The following is a 23,950-nucleotide window of genomic DNA, read 5'->3' on the forward strand; positions in this document are numbered from 1 at the left end:
GAAGCAGGTTCCCTGACGAGCAAGGAGCCCGATGTGGGACTCGATCCCAGGACGCCGGGATCATGACCTGAGCCGAAGGCAGCTGCCTAACCAACTGAGCCACCCAGGCGTCCCTGGTTTTTTTTTTTTTTTTAATATTTTATTTATTTATTTGACAGAGAGACAATGGGAGAGGGAACACAAGTAGGGGGAGTGGGTGAGGGAGAAGCGGGCTCCCCACTGAGCAGGGATTCTGGCTTGGGGATTGATCCCAGGATCCTAGGACCATGACTTAAGCTGAAGGTAGATGCCTAAAGACTGAGCCACCCAGGCGCCCCACTTCCTTAGGTTTTTAAGTTTTATATATTTAAGTAATCTGTATAGCCAATAAGGGGCTCGAACTCATGACCCCAAGATCAAGAGTCACATGCCCTCTCAAATGAGCCTGCCAGGAGCCCTGAGAACCACGTCTTTAGGGACCTTTACCAACATTGTATCATGTCCTTCAATCTCCCACCCCTCCCCGACCCCAGAAGCTTTTCTTTTAACATTTTTGGAAACATGAAAGTAGAAGTTAATAGAAGGAAATAAGCACCTATATTCCTGTCACATAGAATCAAACATAGTGTACTCTTTATGACCATCTGTGGGAGATATTTTAGTTTGTAGATGTTAAATTCAGTACCTATGTTTTTGTATTTGCATTGGCGCATGGAAATTTACAGTGAAATTTGTGCCCATCCTTAAGAAATATATGTGACTTTTTTTTTCCTAAGGGAAAATCCTCTAACTTTTAGCAGGTGGCAGAATCTTAACTCACATGAGTCAGAAAAGAAAAGAACTTTACTGACTCTTGTAACAGGGGCACAACTGATTTCAGGTATGACTGGATCAGGCGGCCTTTAGGGCTTTGTTTCTCTCTTTGAGTTCTGATTATCTGTGTGGCTTTACCTGTGGCTGGATGTAAGGGCTCCTAACAGTGTTGCTGGGGCTCTGGTGCCTTCTCTTGATTCAGCTACTATTGGTCGCCTATAGATTTGCTTTCTCTATGTGGCAGGAAAGATGGCTTCCTGGAGCTCCATTCATATTTTCTTCCTTCTAGAAGCCACCACAGGCAAAACTGTTTCTCTCCCAATATCCACATTTGAGTCCAGGGAGAACCTTGACTAGCTCAATTTTGGTTACAGGTCCATCCCAGGGTACTATTAGAGATCACCCACCTGAGCTGCATAGACTCAGGAAAGACTTCCCAGGCAAAAGGTGACTTGATCAGAGGGGCAACTGGAAAATGTTTTGGGCAGATCTTAAAAAATAATAGTTATATGGACTGTTATCTCACACTATCTGCAAAAATGAAAAGGAAAAAATTAGGGGCTCCTGGCTGGCTCAGTGGGTTAAGCGTCTGCTTTCGGTTTAGGTTATGATCCCGGAGTCCCAGGAATGAACCCCGCATCAGGCTCCCTGCTCAGCAGGGAGTCTGCTTTTTCCTCGGACCCTTCCCTCTCCCATACTCTCTCTCTTACTCTCAAATAAATAAATAGAATCTTAAAAAAAAAAAGGAAAAATCTAAATGTAAGAGATAAAACTATTAAACTATAAGAGGAAAACAGGGATAACTCTTCATGAACTTAGATTTGGTGTTGATTTCTTAAATATGGTACCAGAAGCACAAGCAACACAAGGAAAAACAAATGGATAAATTAGACTTCATCAAATGTAAAACCTTCAGTGCATCCAGATACAGTAAAAGGATTGAAACAAGCCATGGAGAGAAAAACACTCGCAAGTCCGTATGTCTGATAAGGATCTAGTATTCAGAATAAAGAACAGCGAAAGGAAAAACTATCCAGTTTACAAATGGGCAAAGGATTTAAATAGACTTCTTGAAAGAAGGTATACAAATGACTGACCACCACTTGACAAGATACTCAGCATCCTCGTCATCAGGGAAATGCAAATGAGAACCGCAGATACTAGTTTGCAGCCAGCAGGATGGTCATAGTAGAGAAATGGAAAGTAACAAGTGCTTGTTAGGATGCAGAGAAATTGGAAACTCCATGTACTACTGATGGGAATGTAAAATGGTGTAGCCACTGTGGGAAATAGTTGATTGGTTTATCAAAAAGTTAAGCATAGAATTACCATATGATCCAGCAATTCCCCCTTGTAGGTATATAACCCTCCCCCCACCCGAGGTGTTAAAAAAATAACTTAGGCATGGATATTCAGTTCCGCTCTATTCACAATAGCCAAATGGTGGAAACAACCCAAATGTCCATCAACAAATGAATAGATCAACAAACTGTGATATATCCATACAATGGAATATTCTGTATATTTATAAATTATTTTTAAAAAGATTTTATTTACTTATTTATTTGTTGGAGAAAGCACAAGCAGGGGAGCAGCAGGCAGAGGGGAGCCCGATGTGGGATTTGATCCCAGGACCCTGGGATCATGAACTGAGCTGATGAAGGCAGACACTTAACTGAATGAGCCACCCAGGCGTCCCACAATGGAATATTAGGTAGCTATAAAAAGGAGTGAACTACTGATGCGTCCTATAGCATGGCTGAACCTTGAGAACATGCTAAGTGAAAGAAGCCAGATACAAAGGGCCACGTGTCAAATGATTTCATTGAGATGGGATGTTCAGAATAGGCAAATCCATTGAGACAAAGTAGATCCGTGGTTGCCAGTGGCTGGTTGCAGCATAGAATGGGGTGGGGCTTCATTTGGGCTGATGAAAAAATTCTGCAGCTAGACAGGGATGATGGTTGCATGACATATAAGATGTACTTACACTTAATGCTACTGAATTGCGCATTTTAAAATGATTACAGGGGCGCCTGGGTGGCTCATTGGGTTAAACCTCTGCCTTTGGCTTGGGTCATGGTCTCAGGGTCCTGGGATGGAACCCCGCATCAGGCTCTCTGCTCAGTGGGGAGCCTGTTTCTCCATTTCTGCCTGCCTGCCTCTCTGCCTACTTGTGATCACTCTGTGTCAAATAAATAAATAGAATCTTAAAAAAAAATGATTACAGTGGTAGATTTTGTTAGTATATATACAATACACGATTAAAAAATGTCTTGGCAAACCCATCATCCCATTCCAGAATCACAGCAGTTACAGTCTACTTCGGGCATGTAATGAGAGATTGATATTTGAGTGGCCGTTACCTACCTTCACTTGACCCAGGCTTTGGAGAACAGAGCCCACCAGGTTATCTATATTTTAGGTGGTATCCTGGGTATCATTCCTCCTCCATTACAGTATCCCAATTAATTGCAAATCTTTGAGAGTTTGCTACAAGCAGGTTAGTTGCATAAATACTTCTGTCTTTTAGGCATTGTGATTTTATTTAGGGTGAAATTCCTGGCATTGACTGCTTATATAGTTCGTTTGAATAAGAAAGACCATATCGGTCAAAGTAATTCATTTGCAGATGCTGTTTTTTTTTTTTTAAAGATTTTTTATTTATTTGTCAGAGAGAGAGGGAGAGAGAGCAAGCACAGGCAGACAGAATGGCAGGCAGAGGCAGAGGGAGAAGCAGGCTCCCCGCCAAGCAAGGAGCCTGATGTGGGACTCGATCCCAGGATGCTGGGATCATGACCTGGGCCGAAGGCAGCTGCTTAACCAACTGAGCCACCCAGGCACCCCTGCAGACGCTGTTTACTGTGACTTGTGTCAGTCTAATTCATTTTTGTCTAGGACTTTTTTCGACTTGATGTTTCTCTGACTCTAGTAGGATAAGTAATTTCTCTCTTTATTTGTTCTTAGTGTCTTTCTGAGAATTTCACACTCTGGGGTGCCAGTAAGACTTAAGTCTGTATCTCTCAGCTCAAAAAAGTGGAATTTGGAGCTGACTCAGTGCTGTTGGATGGTCCACATTCACTTATGCCCTTGACATTTTAACCTTGGTGAGGTTTTACTGTGTTGTTGAAAATAGGGACAGTGGAAGGGTTGTGTGTGGATGGTGTTTAACTTGTTGAGGCCAGCTCAGGAGTGATGGGTCTCCTGATTAAAATCATTCTGATAATCGATCATTTTGTGTTTCTCATGCAGTGGTGCCTGTGGTGAGGTGAAGCTAGCTTTTGAGAGGAAAACATGTAAGAAAGTAGCCATAAAAATCATCAGCAAAAGGAAGTTCGCTATTGGCTCTGAGAGAGAGGCTGTAAGTACCTGTTTGTGGATGCTCAGCTGTTTTTAACACTTAATGTCCCCCAAATAATTTTAGAGTGGTGATGTTCAATGTCAGGAAGAAGTCACTGTTCACATATGTGAATTTGTATTAAACAACACTGAAGAATTTTGAGTATTGGGGCTTCTGGGTGGCTCAGTCAGTGAAGCATCGGATTCTTGATTTTGGCTTAGGTCATGGTCTCAGGGTTGTGAGGTCAAGCCCTCTGTTGCATCTGCACTGTGGGTAGAGCCTACTTAAGATTCTCTCTCTGTCCTTTTGTCCTCCCCCATTAAAAAAAGTATATATATAACTAACCTGGAAATGTACTTATCAATAGCTTGGTTCCAAAAATACTTCATTGTACATAATAATATACCTAGCAGGAAGTGTTGTTACAAGTTGCTACAAGTTTTTACAGTACATGAAAGGGAATTACGGGGTTGCGGGGCGGGAAACCCAGCCATATCCCCGCCACTTTATCCCCTCCACTTTAACTCTACAGCTGTTCCCAGTATTCTTTTTCCTTGTAGTCCTTTTTCATAAAATTTGCATTTTTAGATGGTTGAAATCATATTGTATACATAATTTTGTATTCTAGTTTTCCACATAAGTGTTAATGCATAAACTTTCCCTTAGTAGATGCCTTTTTTTTTTTTTTAAGATTTATATTTATTTATTTGACACAGAATGAGAGAGAGGGAGGGAGAAAGCACACAGGCAGAGGGAGCTGTAGGAGAGGGAGAAGCAGGCTTCCTACTGAGCAGAGAACCCGAGAGATGGGCTCGATCCCAGGACCGTGGGATCATGACCTGAGCTGAAGGCAGCCACTTAATTGACATGAGCCACCCATGTGCCCCTAATAGATGCTTTGTGATGATTGAGTGTCTCTTTCCTGAATGTTATTATAATTTATTCACCCATTGTTCTGTTTAATCATTTGGAATAATTTCTAGTTCTTTGCCCTTCCCAATAACGAAACAGTGAATATCTTAGCATCTGCAGATTAAAAAAAAAATTTTTTTTTAAATTTATTTATTTGTCAGAGAGAGAGAGAGCAAGCACAGGCAGACAGAGTGGCAGGCAGAGGCAGAGGGAGAAGCAGGCTCCCCACGGAACAAGGACCCCGATGTGGGACTTGACCCCAGGACGCCGGGATCATGACCTGAACCGAAGGCAGCTGCCTAACCAACTGAGCCACACAGGCGTCCCGATTTTTAAAAATCTTAATTAAATTATTTAATAGTCTCTGTATAGTAGCCATTCATTTTATCCCATTTTCCCTAATACACGTTTACTGCATTGGTGAAATGGTGAAATGTATTGGTCTTTCAACACATGACCCTACAAAGTAATGTAAAGTGAGGTCTCTAATCACATTTTCTTTTGTGGCCAGCTGTTTCTGGCCATTATACTTTTAACATTCTTTCAAGATCGATCCCCCATCCTCCACCCGCGCCCCAAGGACAATGCCATTCTCATATGGCAAGAGCAATTTCCTTTCTGTGTTCACTTTGTGGTAGATCCTTTTCCTGTGTGATTCTGGGTTTGTTTTCCATTTTGAGGGGGAAGAAAACACCTACCAGATTCTTAATGACTTGGAGCAAACTTATACTTCTTAATTTCATCTTTTAAATCAGCTTGGGCTCTTTAAGACCTCTCCAACATCAGAGTATGCCCTGACTTGGTAATGAGTTTAACAGCTTACAGGAAGAGGCAGGCTTTTAAAATTAAACATCTGGGTTTCTTAGCTGAAGTCCATTTTACATAAATATGTAATTCTATATCCTCTTTGCTTGGGAGGGTGTAGCCCCTGAGGCTGAGTGAGTCGATTCATCCTTTTGGAATTGGAGCGGAGAGCAACTCCAGTCCCCTGATGCTTCCTCTCCTTGCTGCCTCAGTAAATATGTCAGCCTGCAGCAAATTGGAATCTGTGTCTGCTCCGTTATTAGAAATTTGGCTTGACGTTTTCCTTTTACAATTTAATTGAATACCTCTTGTCTGTGGTTTATTTATTGTATCATTTTTATGAGTATAAACAATTCCACAGCCAGAGAGACATAGCTTACAACCAATATTACATTGTATGTTAACTAACTGGAATTCCAATAAAAATTAAAAAGAAAAAGAGAGAGACAGAGCTCACCAGGTAAGTGTGAGAACTGTGGAAACACACTTGTTTCTGGCTTGTGAGAACTGGAGCTAGTGGCTTCCTTTCTCTGTGCCTCAGTTACTCCATCTGTGAAATGAGGATAATTATAGAACCCAGTTTACTTCGGGAGTATGAGACTTCTATAAGATGATTCTTTCAAAAAAAGAGATTGACATCGGGCCTGGTCATTTACTGATTGCTTTTTGCCAAGCACTTTGCAGACTGTTTTTTTAGGTGAGCGATTTAATTCTCTGACCTCTAAGCCTTGAATTGTCTGTATGAGTAGGGCTGGGTGTTTGGAATTCAGGCAGCTTTTACCCAAATAACTTGTAACTAAGTATTTTTTAAATATTGACTATTACTATTATTAACAAACTTTGATTTTTTTTAATTGATCAAAGGATCCAGCTCTCAATGTTGAAACAGAAATAGAAATTTTGAAAAAACTAAATCATGTAAGTATTGCTATAGAATATGACCCATACTTAAATCCACTTCTCTTAAAATATGGGAGGAGTGCAAAGTATTTCAGTTTAATAAAGCTAGTATGAACTTGGGTTCCTTAATTGTGTGTCTGTGTTGTGTGTGTACATGTGTGAGTACACATTCATGGAGGGTATGTATTTAGCTGGAAAGAGCTTTATTCTGAAATTTTGAGAGGACAATACTGTATAAAGATTTCATGATTTGGGGCGCCTGGGTGGCTCAGTGGGTTAAGCCGCTGCCTTCGGCTCAGGTCATGATCCCAGGTCCTGGGTTTGAGCCCCGTATCGGGCTTTCTGCTCAGCAGGGAGCCTGCTTCCTCCTCTCTCTCTCTGCCTGCCTCTCTGCCTACTTGTGATTTCTCTCTGTCAAATAAATAAATAAAAATCTTAAAAAAAAAAAAAGATTTCATGATTAAATAATGTGATACTTCCACTGAGTGAGTTTTGACCAACACCTACATTTCCTAAGTATTTCATCTTATAGGGATTTGATCAACTGATTATGTTTAAGAAGACAATGCTAATTTGGTAAATTTAGTTTAATTATACCTGAAGTTTCAGTACCTCTGAATTATACCTTGAAGGTGCTGATTCCATTTATCTCAGTGGGTATAAATAGTTCCTATCTTTTGTGTAGTGATGAGCTTGTCTCACTGGAAAGAGAGTCTTTTTTTTTTTTTTTAAGATTTTATTTATTTATTTGACAGACAGAAATCACAAGCAGGCAGAGAGGCAGGCAGAGAGAGAGGAAGGGAAACAGGCTCCCTGCTGAGCAGAGAGCCCGATGCGGGGCTCAATCCCAGGACCCTGGGATCATGACCTGAGCCGAAGGCAGAGGCTTTAACCCACTGAGCCACCCAGGCGCCCCAAGAGAGTCTTTTAAGAAGTGAGAAGAGAACTTTAGACTGATCCATCTTCTTTTATTGTTTTTTTTTTTCTGTTTCTTCATTAATTCATGAGCCCCCATGAAGTCATGAGCTAGGTTGACACTGGAATTGAAACTTGCAATTAGACCTCCAGTCTGTCCAGCTAAGGATGATCTTACTTTGATTCTTTTTTTTTTTTTTTGAATGGGGCTAGGGGCAGAGGGGAGAGGGTAAGAGATAATTTAAGCAGGCTCCATGCCCAGAGAGGAGCCTGATGCTGGCATATGATCCACAACCCTAAGATCATGACCTGAGCCAAAATCAAGAGTTGGATGCTTAACCAACTGAGCCTCCCAGATGCCTAAATCTTAACTCTGGTTCTTAACCTCTAAGCAACGAAAAGATTTCTTCATTCTCCACCTCCTCAAATGCCTCAAATAGTAAATAGAAATTAAGAACAGAATCACCGCCATCACCACAATAGTTGAATAGGTGGGTCTTGAAAGCCAGAGAATCTGAGTAGCCAGCATCCTGGCTTTGCTTTCTTCTAATTCCCTTGCAACTTGCTCCTCTTCCCTTGAATTAGCCTTTTTATCCCCAAGGGATCTGGAATCTCTTGTTCAAGAGAGGAGTCCTCTAATCTTCTGGGGTGGGGTTGCTTCAAACATACCCATAAGATAAACACTTCAAATCCTCAGGGAATTTTTCCTGATGTCAGAGGATCCCCAAACATAACATTTACACAAATCCAGTGTCCACTGCAGTCGAGAGGAATTTAGAACCCTCGAGAAAGATCCCTGGAGATAATTTCTTGGCAACTTACAAGGGCATGTGGAAAGCTCTTGGAAATTGAATATAGGCTCATGAGTGCATTTGGGGGATAATGAGTAGAGCCTGATAGCCCAGCAGAGCCTAGCACTTGGAGCCAGCATTGATCCCATCAGTCGTCAGACACTTACTGTGCCAGCCTGTCTTCTAAACCCGGGCGGTGCTGAGCACAGATGGATTTGGCTGTCCCCCCTCTCCTGTGGTTTCAGCCTAGTGGGGGAGATAGACCTGGGTTCTCAGTCCCATCTTTCTTACCTCCTGGCTCTCAGGTGGTCGTTTCACTTTTCAGAGCCTCTGTTTGCTCATCTGTGCAGTGGAGACAGGATACAAACCATAAAGGTCAGTTGGGAATTCAGTGAGATGTGCTCGCCAAGCTTTCTATGTGGAGAACACGCTTGGGGAATGACAGCAATCTGTCACTCCCTAAACTGCTCCGTGTATGATCTAAGTGGAGGGTTTAGGGTAGTAGCTCTGGTTCAGGAGAGACGCCTTCCACTACAGTGCTGCAGCCCATGAAAGACCCTAGAGGTGGTGGCGCCTACAGGCTTGGACTGCTGGGGACCTCCTCGTGCTCTACCAGCTCCCAGACCCATCTGTTCCCAGGTGGGCCCTGGCCCTGCCATGTAAAGCCAGGCAGAACCAAGCAGCTCTCATTTGTTCCTCTGATCTCCTGGTTCTTTTTCACGTGTGCCTTCTGCTTCTATATTTCGTCACGATGATCACATGCATAGAATCTAGAGAGTCAAATCTTGCTCAAAGGTTAATACACAGACTGTAGCTCTGCAGCCCCCTAATCCTCCCCTACAAACATTTTAGAACTCTTTCATCTGTTTTTTTTTAAACCAGTGTATCCATATTTCTACATGATAGGCATAAAGTGCTGTTTCTTGATGTATCAATTTGAGATAGCCTGTTGCCTTCCTGTTACGATATATGAGAATTTCAGTTTTCCTTTCCTCTCCGTTCCTCTTAATATAACACTATAATACATATCTAGTGTCTTCATTATTGTGACAATTAACAACTGGTCATGCAGAGCAAGGATATGCTGTGATCATAGGTAAGGAGTGGTGGAGCCGGTCTGCTCTCAGCCTGACTCCCATGGCTGTGTATGCCATGACCAAAATGGGGACGGCAGGGGTGCCTGGGTGGCTCAGTTGGTTAAGAATCTGCTTTTGGCTCAGGTCATGATCCCGGAGTCCTGAGATGGAGTCCCTGCATTGGGCTCCCTGCTGCTCGGGGAACGTGCTGCTTTCTCTGCCTCTTGCTCCCCCTGCCTGTGCTCACTCGCTCTCTGTCAACTAACTAAATAAAATCTTCAAACAAAATGGGGCTGCCAGAGTCTACCCTCAGTGGGTGGTGTTTTGTTTGTATTAATCTGGGCAGCATATGAATGTCTCCTGTGTGCCAGCTGCTCTCTGAGTGTTGGTCCTAGAAAGATAAATAAGACTTGCGGGGGTGGGGGGAGACTCAACCCATGAAGTGCCTGATGGAAGGAGACCCATGGTGGGTATTAGTTTCCTTTTTCTGCCCTCCTGGAGCTCACAGTCTGCTGGGGAGATAGACATTGAAGATGGGGGTCAGGCATGCAGTTGAGAACCAATGCAGGGAACTGTTGGGTGCATTCCAAGGGTGACATTGACCTAGGGTCCTGAGGCTGGATACCCAGAGGGCTGGATCACCAGGCACGAGGGTGGTGAGCCGAATGTGACTTTGGGAATCTAGGGCAGGCAGGGTGTTTCATGGTCTAGAGAGGAGGAAGCACGCCAGTGTTCGGTTCTTTGGGTTCCTTAGGTGTCCTTCAGTACCTGGGTTCTGGGACAGTCAGCAGGGATGCTGGGAAGACACTGGCCTGCCTTCCTTGGTGCCATCCTTGTGTGTGAAACAAGACCTGTCCCTCCCCAGCTTGGTGGGATGGAGGATTTATTGCATATTCTCACTGAAGAGCCAGCTCAGTGCTGTTCTGCCTTTTCTGCAGTACGGACTTCAGTGTCTTGAGGCAGGGGACCAAATGCCCGAGTCTACCTCCTGTGGTTTCCCTCTTGGGAGCTTCTCACTACTTTTCCTCTGTTCTCTCTTAGCCTTGTATCATCCAAATTAAAGACTTTTTTGATGCCGAAGATTATTACATTGTCTTGGAATTGTAAGTAATAAACTTTTCTATTTGTTTCTATGTCATTGCTTATAAACCACCAAAGAATTGAAGGCTGGCGTGCGTTTTTCCCATCCTGGGAACCCTCGTCGTATGTATGTGGTGGTGGGGCTCACAATGGGTGCTTATGGGGTCAGTGTTGATTCTAAAATCCCTCCAGTGTGTTTCCAGAGGCACTTGGCTTAGAGGTTCCAGGCCCTGAGTCGGAGGCCTGAGTTTGGATCCTACTCTGCAGGTGACTGCCCATGAATGAGTTTACTTCATGTCTCTGAGTCTTTAACTTGTGTCGAGAAGGTGGGAATGATGATACCGCATGCACAGAGTCATAAAGATGGAATCCCATGAGGGATGGAAAGTGCCCAGCAGAGCCCCTGGCACACATATTTGCTTAGACACACCTGCCCGGGTAGATCCTTCTGTTCGGGATCGCAGTCCTGGGCGGCATGGTGACACCTGATTTTTTTTGTTGCTGGTTTACTTGGTGGTCTGTTTCAGTAACCACGAAGTCCTGTCTTCTGTGGTGTGACCAAAACAATTTCTGGTCCTGTCCCTGGAAGAGGCTTGTCTTAAGGCTCATTCCTGCTTAAATACATGGTGTTTCTGGGAGTGGCTCTTGTGGCAGACGGGCAAGGCTTTGCTCCTGAGTGGCACACAGTGGCTAAGCAGGTTGACCACTAAGATTTTAGAATAAACAGCCTCAGTCATAGCACGAGGAGAAGACTGGGTGACCCTTGGGATGCTTAACGGAATATCTGTTGCTGTTTGACCGGACCTACTTAAAACAGTTTAATAATGGGGTGCCTGGGTGGCTCAGATGGTTAAACTTCTGCCTTCAGCTCAGGTCATGATCCCAGGGTTCTGGGGTCCACCCTGCACTGGGCTCCCTGCTTGGTGCGAAGCCTGTTTTCCCTCTCCCACTCCCCCTGCTTGTGTTCCTGCTCTCGCTGTTTCTCTTTGTCAAATAAATAAGTCTTTAAGAAACAAAACCAGTTTGATATATTTAATATAACAGTCACTGAGACTGATGAAGCACTTAGTCTGAGCCAGTTCCTGCTCTGAGCACTTCATGTGAATTGACTCCTTTACCCTTCCTGACGGTCATCCAGGTGACTCACAAGTTATTGCAGGGTTCCTATGTTTAGCCCCCCTTTACGGAGAAGGAAACTGAAGTTCAGAGGGATTGAATAACCCCACCAAGCAGCCACATTGTGCCAGCTGCCTTACCTATATTAATTATCTCTTAATTTTTACAACAGCCATCAAGTTAAAGGTCGGGGGGTGGTGGTTATTTCTGTTTTTTTAAGAGGCAGAAACAAGCTCAGAGAGGTGATATAACTTGCCCAAAGTCCCAGAGCTGGGAAGTGAGGGAACTGGGGTTCAGCCCCTGCTGGCCTGATTGCTCCAATCACAGAATCCCCTGGGGCCTGTGATAAAAATGCAAACTTGTGGGCTCCACCTCGGGCCCAGTGAGTCAGATTCTTAAAACCTCCCAAGTGTGTCCAGTGCCCTCTGCCCACTCCTTCCATCTTTCCTCATTCCTTCCTTTCCAGCGGGGACCTCTTTACTGTAGAGAGGAGACTTAACGAGCTCACTACTTTTCTTCCAAACGGGAGTCCTTGAGAGTGAATAACAAAGGCAGCTCTTTGCTTGTCTGAAAGAATCTTGTTGGTGTTACTGTGTTCATCCAAGGGAGTTTGCCTCCAGGGGCGAACCCCTGCTTTCCTGTGTCTTCCAGGATGGAAGGAGGAGAGCTCTTCGACAGGGTGGTGGGAAATAAACGCCTGAAAGAAGCTACGTGCAAACTCTATTTTTACCAGATGCTCCTGGCTGTCCAGGTAAGCGAAGCCCGTGGATCTTTTGACGCCCTGCTCGTGGGTGAATTACTCCCGAAGTCAGGCAGAAAGCAAGCGATGGTGCGTAAAACCCCGGGGTACAGAGTCTGCCTGTGCTTGTGTTATTCTGTTCTTGGCAACCCCTCCCCTTTTTTTTTTTAAAAGATTTTATTTATTTATTTGACAGAGACACAGCAAGAGAGGGAACACAAGCAGTTGGGATGGGAGAGGGAGAAGTAGGTTTCCTGGTGAGCAGGGGCCCTATGCGGGGCTCCATCCCAGGACCCCGGGATCATGACCCAAGCCGAAGGCAAATGCTTAACAACTGAGCCACTCAGGCGCCCCATCCCATGCCTTTGACTCAGTTGGGAAAGGTCTTGTTGGGAAGCTTAAGTGACAGTAACAAGGAGAGTTAGAGAAATAAACAGGGCCCCACGTGTCTTCTCTTTAACTTGGAGCACTGTCTGGAGGGGCACTGATCTCTCCTTGGGTCTGAACCTTGTAGAAACCTTCTTAACCTGCTGGGAGCTTGAGGGGTGGCAGGCAGGTGGGAGAGTAAGGGTAGGAAGGTGGGGTGGTTGCGACAGATGGATACCCCCCCACTCCAGTACCAGGTGGCCACCTTAGGTGCCTGTGAGCCGTAGCAGCAGGTGGGCGGGCATATGCCCCACCTGCTCTAGTCCGTGGGGATGTTGGGTGAAGGAGTAGCTGGTGGCACCCTGCCTGCTTCTGAACATCACGTTTTCAAACCAAATTCAGCTGTGGCGATTGCCCGGCAAGACTTCTTCCCTTGAAGACCTACTGCACGCAGGAAACCCGAGTGTTTGGAAGCAGTTCTCCTATGGAGTGGGGGTTGAGGGAGATTTTCCTGCGGCTGGTTCACCTGCGTTTGCCCTCCCTGGGGCTTTTGACAGTTCTTTCTCTTGTTGTGGGTGTTTTGGAGGAATTTTTGTTCCAGGCCCGGGGGTGTGTGTGTTGGGGGGGGGCATTCAGATGAATTGAAGTCCGTTAGCCCCTAACCAGTGCTTTACTCTCTTAATAATTGATTCTCTCCTTTCTGTTGTACCAAGATTATTAAGATGTGTTGAGTGCAGATCCATGGGTGGGGGAATTTTTTCCCTACAGAAGTGACTTGGTGTATAAAAATGGTGACCACAGAGACAACATCAACGTTCTATTTCAGACATAGAGATTTTTTTTTTTTTAAAGATTTTATTTATTTATTTGACAGAGAGAGATCACAAGTAGGCAGAGAGGCAGGCAGAGAGAGAGAAAGGGAAGCAGGCTTCCTGCTGAGCAGCTAGCCCGACGCGGGACTCGATCCCAGGACCCCGGGATCATGACCTGAGCCGAAGGCAGCGGCTTAACCCACTGAGCCACCCAGGCGCCCCAGACATAGAGATTTTGAAGATGAACTCAGTCTTTGTGTTGAGGAATATGTGAACTCTGGGTATTTAAACAGATAATTTATAGGTAGGTGCTTTACAGAGGCCTTTAAAAAAAAAACTATCCTCAGGAAAAGAATAACCAAATACATTATTATTATAATTTTTTAAAACTTTTTTTTGAAAGATTTTATTTATTTATTTGACTGACAGAGATCACAAGTAGGCAGAAAGGCAGGCAGAGAGAGGGGGGAAAGCAGGCTCCCTGCTGAGCAGAGAGCCCGATTCGGGTCTCGATCCCAGGACCCTGAGATCATGACCTGAGCCAAAGGCAGAGGCTCAACCCACTGAGCCACCCAGGTGGCCCTGGGGGAATATGGTTTTGAATAGCCTGGCTTATGGTTTCACCCAGCTGTAAGGGGTGTATGTGTGTGTCTGTATCTGTGTCTGTCTTTACTCACTTACCTACTCCATAAACCCAAGGGTCATGCCTCCCTTTCTGTGTAGTACCTTCACGAAAATGGTATTATTCATCGGGACTTAAAGCCAGAGAATGTTCTGCTCTCATCTCAAAAAGAGGACTGTCTTATAAAGGTAAGAAATTTGTGTTCTGTTTGTGGCCACTCCAGTAGGTTTCTGTCCCTAAACTTATAAAATTCATCAAGTAAAAAGTGGGAGCATGAAAAGGTAGAGAATTTGACCTTTCCAGTATTAGCGGTTTTTTAGTGATCAGATAGTATTGCTCCGATCCAGATTTTATATTATTTTATTATTTTTTTAAAAGATTTTATTTATTTATTTGAGAGAGAATGAGTGAGAGAGAGCATGAGAGAGGAGAAGGTCAGAGGGAGAAGCAGACTCCCCAAGGAGCTGAGAGCCCGATGCGGGAGTCGATTCTGGAAGTCCGGGATCATGACCTGAGCCGAAGGCAGTCGCTCAACCAACTGAGCCACCCAGGAGCCCTTTTTTTTTTTAAAGATTTTATTTATTTATTTGACAGACAGAGATCACAAGTAGGCAGAGAGGCAGGCAGAGAAGGAGAAGCAGGCTCCCCGCTGAGCAGAGAGCCCAACGCGGGGCTCGATCCTAGGTCCCTGAGATCATGACCTGTGCCGAAAGCAGAGGCTTTAACCCACTGAGCCACCCAGGTGCCCCTACCGCTGCTTTTCTAAGGCAGTGTGCTTCCCAAGCCTGGCTTCACTATAGAATCTTCTGTTGATTAAAAAAAAAAAAATGATACCCAGGCTGCATCTCAGAATCTTTCTTCCAAGCTCCTCAAGTATTCCAGTGTTGAGATTGTTTGAGAAACTAGGATCTAAGAAAAACCATGGATAACTAATTAGGTCCCTAGAGTCTGGGTTAGATAAGGGTTATAAACCTTTTTGTAAGGTACAGAGAACCACAGGTAAGTTGGAGAAGAAACCTTGAGCTTCATTGGCTCGGGATTTTTAATTTAAGCAAAATGAAATTTTTTTTTTAAATTTTATATACTTATTTGATAGAGAGAGAGATCACAAGCAGGCAGAGAGGCAGACAGAGAGAGGGGAAGAGGGAAGCAGGCTCCCTGCTGAGCAGAGAGCCCCATTCGGGGCTCGATCCCAGGACCCTGAGATCATGACCTGAGCCGAAGGCAGAGGCTTAACCCACTGAGCCACCCAGGCGCCCCAAGCAAAATGAAATTTAACTTGCAGTGTTAAAGATTCCAGATTAACAGGCATGAGCCATATAGGATGGGAACTGATCTCGCCTGCGTTGCCTTTTAGGACTGGCAAGACTATGTTAGTCTTTTTATTTTATGACACCATTAAAAATGATTCCCTTTTGTCCTTAATTTTAGATTACTGATTTTGGGCAGTCTAAGATCTTGGGGGAGACCTCTCTCATGAGAACATTATGTGGTACTCCTACTTACCTGGCTCCTGAGGTTCTTAATTCCTTTGGGACTGCTGGATATAACCGGGCTGTGGATTGCTGGAGTTTAGGAGTGATTCTTTTTATTTGGTAAGAAAAGTTTCATTGCTTCAGAGTCTGGTTGGAGGTAATTAGGTGAAGTCAGAAATGTGTCCAGATAGAGAGCTTGTGTTTAAATTGGGTGACCTTTTTTTTGGACCATTTATTTAAAGAAAAATCTAATCTGTATGTCTAAATGCCGAGGATATAATTTGATTTCTTTTCCTTTCTCTCTCTGCCAATATTAAGCCTTAGTGGGTATCCACCTTTCTCTGAGCATAAGACTCAAGTGTCTTTGAAGGATCAGATCACCAGTGGAAAATTCAATTTCATTCCTGAAGTCTGGGCAGAGGTCTCAGAAAAGGGTATGGATATGAAAGGGTTAAGAATTTGTGGTTTGCCAAGATGTGTGTGTGCTGTGGTTGAAATTTCTCTTCATATTCTGTTAGGTTCCTCTTGTTAATTCTTATTTTCTGTTGTTTGTTTTGCACCTTTTGAGGGGCAAAGGAAGTTGAGAACAGAGCCTCCAGACGAGGCTGACTGAGGCTCATATTTTGTTTGGGTCTGCTACCCCTAGCTGTGTGGCCTTAGGCAAGTTACTTAATGTCTCTGAGTTACCCTTCCTTTATATGTAAAGCGGGTACAGTAGAACCCTCCCTTAAAGGGTTTTTGTGAGGGTAGGTGTAACCTAAGCAAGTGCCTGGCACCTAGTAAGTGTACAAAATAATAACTAACTTTTCCGTTACAAAGTCTCCTTGGAGTGAGCAAGTAAGAGCTAAAGTAATTTCTTTATGTTTTAGAATTTAAAAGTGTAACTTTGTACTTCTCAAAAGGAAAAGTAGAAAAGGAAAACTAAATGTCAGGCTATGTAACATAGACGATTCTGTTAAATCTTAGAATGTTGAAGGAATAATATTGTTGCAATATAAAAGCCAACCTCCACTTGTTGCTTGCTGTCAAGCTTTGTTTCTGCCAAGCCTGTAGTTCCAAGGAGCCTGTTGCTGGCTGAGAAACTCTCAATGTCAATCCATGGGTCTTGGGAGAGTTGGCTGAACATCCTAAGCACCCTAGAACTAGGTAGAAGTTCAGATTTAATTAGTTTGAACTTGAGTCCAGCAATGAATGGGGGGAACAGGGAGAGTTGAAGAGGTGGTGATGTGTGAACAAGGAGAGACAGGGGGCATTATGGTCATTCCTGGTGTTCTCCGAGAGCTCTGAATACAGAGTGAGAGGGACTGGGGCGTGGGGGTGGGGGGCCTTGGACACCACACCTGCTGACTTGCAGTGACATCAGCCCCTCCCTCTCTTTGGATGTTGGCCTGTGATTCTGGCATACTTTAATTTTACTGTATCTTCCCTTTCCACTAAGATTTGATATTTGATTATCTACTGCTTTAGCTCTGGACCTTGTCAAGAAGTTGTTGATAGTGGATCCAAAGGTGCGTTTTACGACAGAAGACGCTTTAAGACACCCGTGGCTTCAGGTAGGTATGGGACAGCATTTGCTAGCATGAACTATGTGGGGACCTGAAGGATAAAGGATGAAGTTGGAAACATGTTCGCTTTGAGACTGTTTAATGCACCTTACGTGTCTCGGGTATCTTTCTGTGTGTATATGGGTCATGAGCATAGGCATGTCTTTGGGTACAACCTTTTCAACTTAACTTGTGGCTTCTGGAAGGCCAGGACAGCTCACTGGCCTTTTTTTTTTTTTTTTAAGATTTTATTTATTTATTTGACAGACAGAGATTACAAGTAGGTAGAGAGGCAGGCAGAGAGAGAGGAGGAAGCAGGCTCCCTGCTGAGCAGAGAGCCCGATGTGGGGCTCAATCGCAGGACTCTGAGATCATGACCTGAGCCGAAGGCAGAGGCTTTAACCCACTGAGCCACCCAGGCGCCCCTCACTGGCCTTTCATAGTACCACTTGGGTTCCCCAAGTCTGCAGTTAGGCAGTGGCACCTTGAGAAGTTCTAGCTCAGAACCTCCACTGCCACTCCCACCTGTGCCAGCCTCTTCCCTCAGACAGGTGGGATGGTCTTCCTCCCAGCTGTCCTCGTCCTTAAGTCAGGGGAGCAGGAGGACGAGGAGGAGGGCAGCTTCTCTGGCGGGAAGGGGTGCTCTTTCTTAAGCCTAAGTGGGCATACAGGGTCCCGCTTATTCCTGGTGAGTAAACAGGCCATGAGTGCAGACTGTCACTGCACCTTTCCAGTCTGTATTATCTCTGTGTTCCTGTTGTGGCTGTTACTGGATTATACTCTGACCTCATTCTAGCAGTCAGACTTAGAAGTCCTTTGTGGTTTTGGTGGACTGATCTTTGGTTTTAGAACTAGCTACAGCATGGGGCAGGTTTTCTGATGGATGTCAGGCCTTCTGTGAAGTGCCGTTCCACTCAGTACAGCCGTACCCCTTTTTGTTGATTTCCATTTGGTCTGTTTCCTGTGGGGATGGGGAACTTAACCAGCTAGCTTGAGCTCGGGGCTCAAGTACTCTGGGGATTACTGGTCCAGAAATTCTTCCGGGCCATCCATTCTCAGTACTGTGCTTGTGGGGCTCTGGGAAGACTGTCCCTATTCTTTCTCTCTTCCAGCTCTCCGTACCTAACGCGTTTTGCTCAGGCCAGCTCGGGTTGAGAACAACAAATCCTTGGAACTAAAAAAAAAAGTAGATACATTTGTTTGGGCTATTGCCCTGGAAACAGCAGTCTCCCCCAAGAAGAAATCTGTCAGATGATTTAGCACTTAGTAGACCACACAGATTTGAAACAGCAGGACCCTGGAGAAAAGGAATTTGGAAACCAGGGTGCCTTTGCATGTGGGGATTTAATTTTGATGAAAAAGAAAAACATGCCTCTTGGCTCTTTTGATGTGCCCCAATAGGGAAACTTTTAGGGCCAGATGTGGAGGTGCAGGAGCTGTGCTGGTCTTGTTGTGGGGGGTGGGGGGGTAGGATGTAGCTTGCCAGTTAGGCCAGGGAACTGAGTTTGTAGCTGCCCACAACTTATGAACGTGCCTAACCTATTTTTCTTGTTCTGTTTGTCTCAAAAGAAAACTGTTAACTAACAACTGAGGAAAAGGTGAAGTTCAGTGCTCCCCAGGGGTCTCACTGGAAAACTGTTGTCTACATTCTGTTTTTGCTGCAGAAGGTGGAGGGAACACAGAGTGAGGACAGGAATGCAGACACTGCCGGCATTACTTATCTGCTAGTGATAGCTTAGGTTTTATTTTGGGAAATTTCAGTGCTTTTGAAGAAGCCAAATGGCTTTGTGGGTCTGGCCCTGGACTGAGTGTTTGGAATGTGAATTCCAGTCTGTCTTGCTCTTAACTGTGTTCGGTTTGGGGACCATCCTTTATGTGATCCCATGACACCCCATAACATCTACTCTTTGGCACTTCATACTCACTTTCTGAAATGGAGAACTCCTTCCGGCTTGCCTTTGAGGCATTTTACAATATAAATTTCTGAATAGATTGTAGACATCTCTAAGGAAGGTGTTTGCAGATGCACATTGTTACCTGTGGTATATAATGAGTGCCTTTTCCATATTATTGCTAATAATTGTTAATTTATTATTATTACTATTTTTTTTTAAAGATATTATTCATTTATTTGACAGACAGATCACAAGTAGGCAGAGAGGCAGGCAGAGATAGAGAGAGAGGAGGAAGCAGGCTCCCTGGTGAGCAGAGAGCCTGATGTGGGGCTCGATCCCAGGACCCTGAGATCATGACCTGAGCCGAAGGCAGAGGCTTAACCCACTGAGCCACCCAGCTGCCCCAATTTACTATTTTTTTTTAAAGATTTTATTTATTTGACAGAGAGAGAGAGAGAGAGAGGGAACACAAACAGGGGGAGTAGGAGTGGGAGAAGGAGGCTCCCCAGCGAGCAGGGAGCCCAACGCAGGACTCGATCCCAGGACCCCGGGATCATGACCCGAGATGAAGGCAGACGCCTAATGCCTGAGCCACCCAGGTGCCCCAATTTTTTTTTTTTTAAAGATTTTATTTATTTATTTGACAGAGAGAAAGCACAAGTAGGCAGAGGGAGAGAGAGAGAGAGAGAGAAGCAGGCTCCCTGCTGAACAGAGAGCCTGATGCGGGGCTCAATTCCAGGACCCTGACCTGAGCCTAAGGCAGAGGCTTAACCCACTGAGCCACCCACGTGCTCCCCCCAATTATTTTTTTTTAAAAGGTTTTTTTTATTTGAGAGAGCAAGAGAGAGCAAGCGCACATGAGTAGGGGGAGGATTAGCCAGAGAGGAACAAACAGATTCATGGAGTCTGATGCCGTGCTTGATCTCTCGACCCTGAGATCATGACCTGAGCTGAAATCAAGAGTCAGACGCTTTACTGACTGAGCCACCCAGCTGCCCTGATGATTTGTGTTAAATGTAGGCCTAAATAGGCTTGTGGGCAGTTCCGGCTATATAATAGAGCTACCGTCCAGTGTGTTGCTGTGTGGGTTTGTTCTTTGCTTTCATTCTTTCAAGGACAGTTAATGAGTTCATGTGTCAACACGTAGGGTACTGGGGATGCAAAGAAGAGAAAAGTCCTTGCCTTGGGGAGCTGACAGTCTGGGTGGGGGCCAACCCCGACCATAGTCATCACAGCACAGTGGGATACACATGGCAGTAGGGGTAGGTGTAGAGCACGAGGGGGACCCTCAGAGTGAGATAGGGCCATGGTCCATTGGGTTTCAGGTACTCATGGGTTCACACAGTATGAAGAGGTTCTAAAGGCTGAGTGGCCTGGGGATGACATGGGTGTATTTAGTTTGCTAGAGCTGCTATAACAAAATACTGCAGACGGGGTGGCTTAAACAACAGAAGTTTATTTTCTCACAGTTCTGGAGGCTAGAAGTCCCGATTTCAAGGTGTTGGCACACATTTGGCTTCCCCTGAGGCATCTCTCCTTGCCTTGCAGATGGCTGTCTTCTCCCTGTCCTCACATGGCCTTTTCTCTGTGCTCACATCCCTGGCGTCTCTTTCTCTTCTTGTGAGGAATACCAACCATACTAGATTGGAACCCCACCCTAGTAGCCTCATTTTAACTTAATTGCCCCTTCAAAGGCCCTGTCTCCAGATGGTCACTGGGGGTTACCATTTCAACATTTGAATGTAGGGGGCAGAGGTGGACATAGTTTAGTCACCACGGGTGGACCTCATTTTTAGTCCCTCTCGATGGAGGCCCCTGTGCATTTTACAGTGCCTGGCACCTAAGCCTGCTCAGGAAGTATTTGTTCACTGAGTGAATGACAGCGGTGGGTAAGGGGGATGGGCAGGATGGCAAGGAGGGCATTCCTGGTGGGGGCTGTGAGCGGGAATAGGGGGAAAGAGGGGAAGGAATTTTGAGAGTGGCATGGAGTAGGAAGTAAGATCCTATTGGAGATTGTGGAGCGGAATCTAGATGAAGGTGGTGCTCTCAGAATGGGCAGTGGGGGCGCTACCCTGAGTGCCTCAGTAAACAGTGTGTTGGAAGCAGGTGATTCAGCCGTTAGATACAGAACAGGTGAGTTAATTCTTGAGCACTCTAATTTTTCTGTACGTATCCAAGTGTTGAATGTTGGAGGCCTTCACTCCTATGTCCTCTGCCCCTACCTACCAAGGTGCTCTTGGCTTAGCTGGAGGAACGGGAGGGGGTTGGATGGGAAGGTTCATGGGGCCTTGGAATCAGGCTGCTGTGGGTCTGTCTTGTGCCTGTGCTACTTTTGAGTGGCTGAGCTGGGCTTCTAGCTGGCCCCATCCTAGTCATGGATGTTTCACCTTTCTGAAGATGGGGAGAGTTGCACCAGGTTACTTTTCAGGATTCCCAGACACAAATCCTTAAACCCTGCGGAAGTAACACTCACGGAGGTGGGAATTACCCTCCTAGACATCTGGGCAGGAGTTCTGTGTGTGCACATGCACCTTCCACTCCCCCTTCTTCCTTTAGCAACACAAAACACCTGTAACGCTGTGGTCTCTTCATCTGTCCTCCTTTCTCTTTAGCTCTGGAATATTGTGGGCTTCAATATTGTGACTTGTGTAGTATTTGCTGGGAGAATTTTCTGGGGTGCTGGGTTGCTTTGTTAGGGAGGCCCCAGTAAATGGTCTTAATTCCAGGCACCTCCTGGCGAGGTTTGGGGAATCTTATAGGGTCTGCTCTCAGACCCTATAAAGGGTCAGGACTGAGCCAGTCCCAGCCTCTGACTTCCTGATTGCCCTTTCTTAGGATCTGGGATGCTGGTTCTGAAAGTCTTTCGACTGCTAACATTTGTGGTTCTCCCTGACCCAATGAGAGCCCTGAGGCATGTGGATGTGATCCAGCCGGTGTCCACGGAGTTTGGACTCTGATTAGAATCCTCCAGGAAGGCAGAGCTGTGGAGTGCATGGCCCATTACCTTCTGGAGCCTCAGCAAGAGCGTGCCTTTTGGTGGACAGACTGGGTGTCCTTACCCACTTTCTTCTTTCCCGGGCCAACGTAGCTCTGTCTTTTTAGGAGCTTTCTTTCCTTCAGACATGTCTACTGAGGTTTTTTTTTTTTTTTTTTTTTTTTTTTTTCTTTTCTTTTCTTTTTATTTCTTCACAGGATGAGGACATGAAGAGAAAATTTCAGAATTTGCTTTTTGAAGAAAATAAGTCGATGTCTTTACTCCAAGCCCCAGCCCAGGTATTTCCAGATGATGATTGTTAAATGTAGGCTCAGTTTTAAAGAAAGAGCTCATGAGCAAGGCTGATGAGCTCAGAAGGTCTCTTTAGTAGCAGTTGCTTAATATTTTTTTGGAATAATGTAGTAGATACTTTGTTTCCGCTCCATCTGCCCTAGTGCCCTTAGAAGACTTAATAAGGACGAGTGAGTTGAATGCATTAAAGAAACACAGCCGGAGATTGTCACTCAAGAGGTCTCCTGCAAGGCAAATTGGAAGACTCTATTAGAAGTTCAAATTGAAACTTGTTGGAAATTTAAAATCTGGGCAAGTGGTTGATTATTGATTATAATTTTATTCCTCCAAGGTTCTTTGTTAGGATTAGTTAATATCTGCTCATTCGTATTCTGCCTTCTTTTGGTGAATTATACTCCCCTTCCCACTTCCCCCTTGAAATTTTATAAATGGGGAAACAAAGACACAAAAAAGATGATCTTTCCACAAAAGAGCAAGATCTGGGGCTCCCAGCAAGAGGTATTGCAGTCCCTTTGAACTTCATAATTTTGCAGGAGATGCCAGAGAGGAGGGAAGGTGTTTACGCTGCGTCCTTTTAGTATACATTAAGCGGTCTGAAGCCACAAAGGAGAGAAATGTCCTTGAATAAACATGTCTGAGTCTGGGCACGTTTGGTGGGGATTCAGATGTCAAGGGGGGGGGGATGATTCCTAATTCTTGGCACTAGAAGCTTCACGTGAAATGCTCCAGGTTTACTGGCAGCACAGTGGAACACTTTGATAATCTTAGAGCCAGTGGTTTTCTTTGAACATTTCTTCCTTTTTACTTCCAGCCTTCCACGAGTCGAAAGCGGCTTCTTGAAGGGGAAGCAGAGGATGCTGACACCACAAAGCGTCTGGCTGTGTGTGCTGCTGTGTCGTGAATACTGGTTGGACATGAAAGGAACCTGCCTTCTTGATCCCTGCTGCCATTTTCTTTAAATCTGTTCTTTTTTTTTTTTAATAGTGTATTGTAATTGTGGGGAAGGTTGCTTTTTCATGATCATCAATACACAATCCCAAACCTAGTGGAACCTGGGCTTTGTGCTTTTTGCTTGATGATGGGCTCTTTGGTGGCATGCCTTTTTTGTGTATTTGCAGTTTCGTGCTTTTTGTCTGGCATTCTGCGTTGGCTGGAACCAGGTGGGTAGCCCTGGTCTCATCCTGGGCAAACTGCATTTGGTTGTTAGAAAGCTGCAGGTTGGGGTGGAGTTTGTAGAGGCTGGCTGGTCACCAAAGTCCTAATGAGATGAGAGGTACCTTGGTACCGTATATCACAGACCAGTTTTAAATTCTCATCCTCACCTGCATAAAGATACAGGTCCATTGTCGCTGAAACCGTCGGACCAAAAAAGTTGTCAAATACGAAATTTTCCTGTTTTTTTTTTTTTTTTTTTTTTTAAAGATTTTATTTATTTCTTTGACACAGAGAGAGAGAGATCACAAGTAGGCAGAGCAGCACAGAGAG

The 23,950-nt window shown here is 44.9% G+C and overlaps 1 protein-coding gene across 5 annotated transcripts in view; it reads left to right on the forward strand.

Annotated features, from left to right (window-relative positions):
* CHEK2 (checkpoint kinase 2) overlaps window positions 1–23,516 on the forward strand; it is a 47,261-nt gene extending 23,745 nt beyond the window's left edge. For 4 of the 5 annotated variants that reach the window (XM_047696271.1, XM_047696274.1, XM_047696272.1 and 1 more), the window contains 10 exons: window positions 4,045–4,153; window positions 6,713–6,766; window positions 10,572–10,633; window positions 12,378–12,477; window positions 14,367–14,453; window positions 15,697–15,860; window positions 16,059–16,174; window positions 17,208–17,293; window positions 22,372–22,452; window positions 23,277–23,516. In XM_047696271.1, the coding sequence (XP_047552227.1) occupies window positions 4,045–4,153; window positions 6,713–6,766; window positions 10,572–10,633; window positions 12,378–12,477; window positions 14,367–14,453; window positions 15,697–15,860; window positions 16,059–16,174; window positions 17,208–17,293; window positions 22,372–22,452; window positions 23,277–23,366 (949 nt within the window). In that variant the 3' untranslated portion in view covers window positions 23,367–23,516. The remainder of the gene's footprint in view (window positions 1–4,044; window positions 4,154–6,712; window positions 6,767–10,571; window positions 10,634–12,377; window positions 12,478–14,366; window positions 14,454–15,696; window positions 15,861–16,058; window positions 16,175–17,207; window positions 17,294–22,371; window positions 22,453–23,276) is intronic. The other variant, XM_047696275.1, reaches the window with a different exon arrangement.
* The last annotated feature ends 434 nt before the right edge of the window (window positions 23,517–23,950 follow it).

This window comes from Lutra lutra, chromosome 12, assembly GCF_902655055.1.
Source record: "Lutra lutra chromosome 12, mLutLut1.2, whole genome shotgun sequence".
Taxonomy (NCBI): Eukaryota; Metazoa; Chordata; class Mammalia; order Carnivora; family Mustelidae; genus Lutra; species Lutra lutra.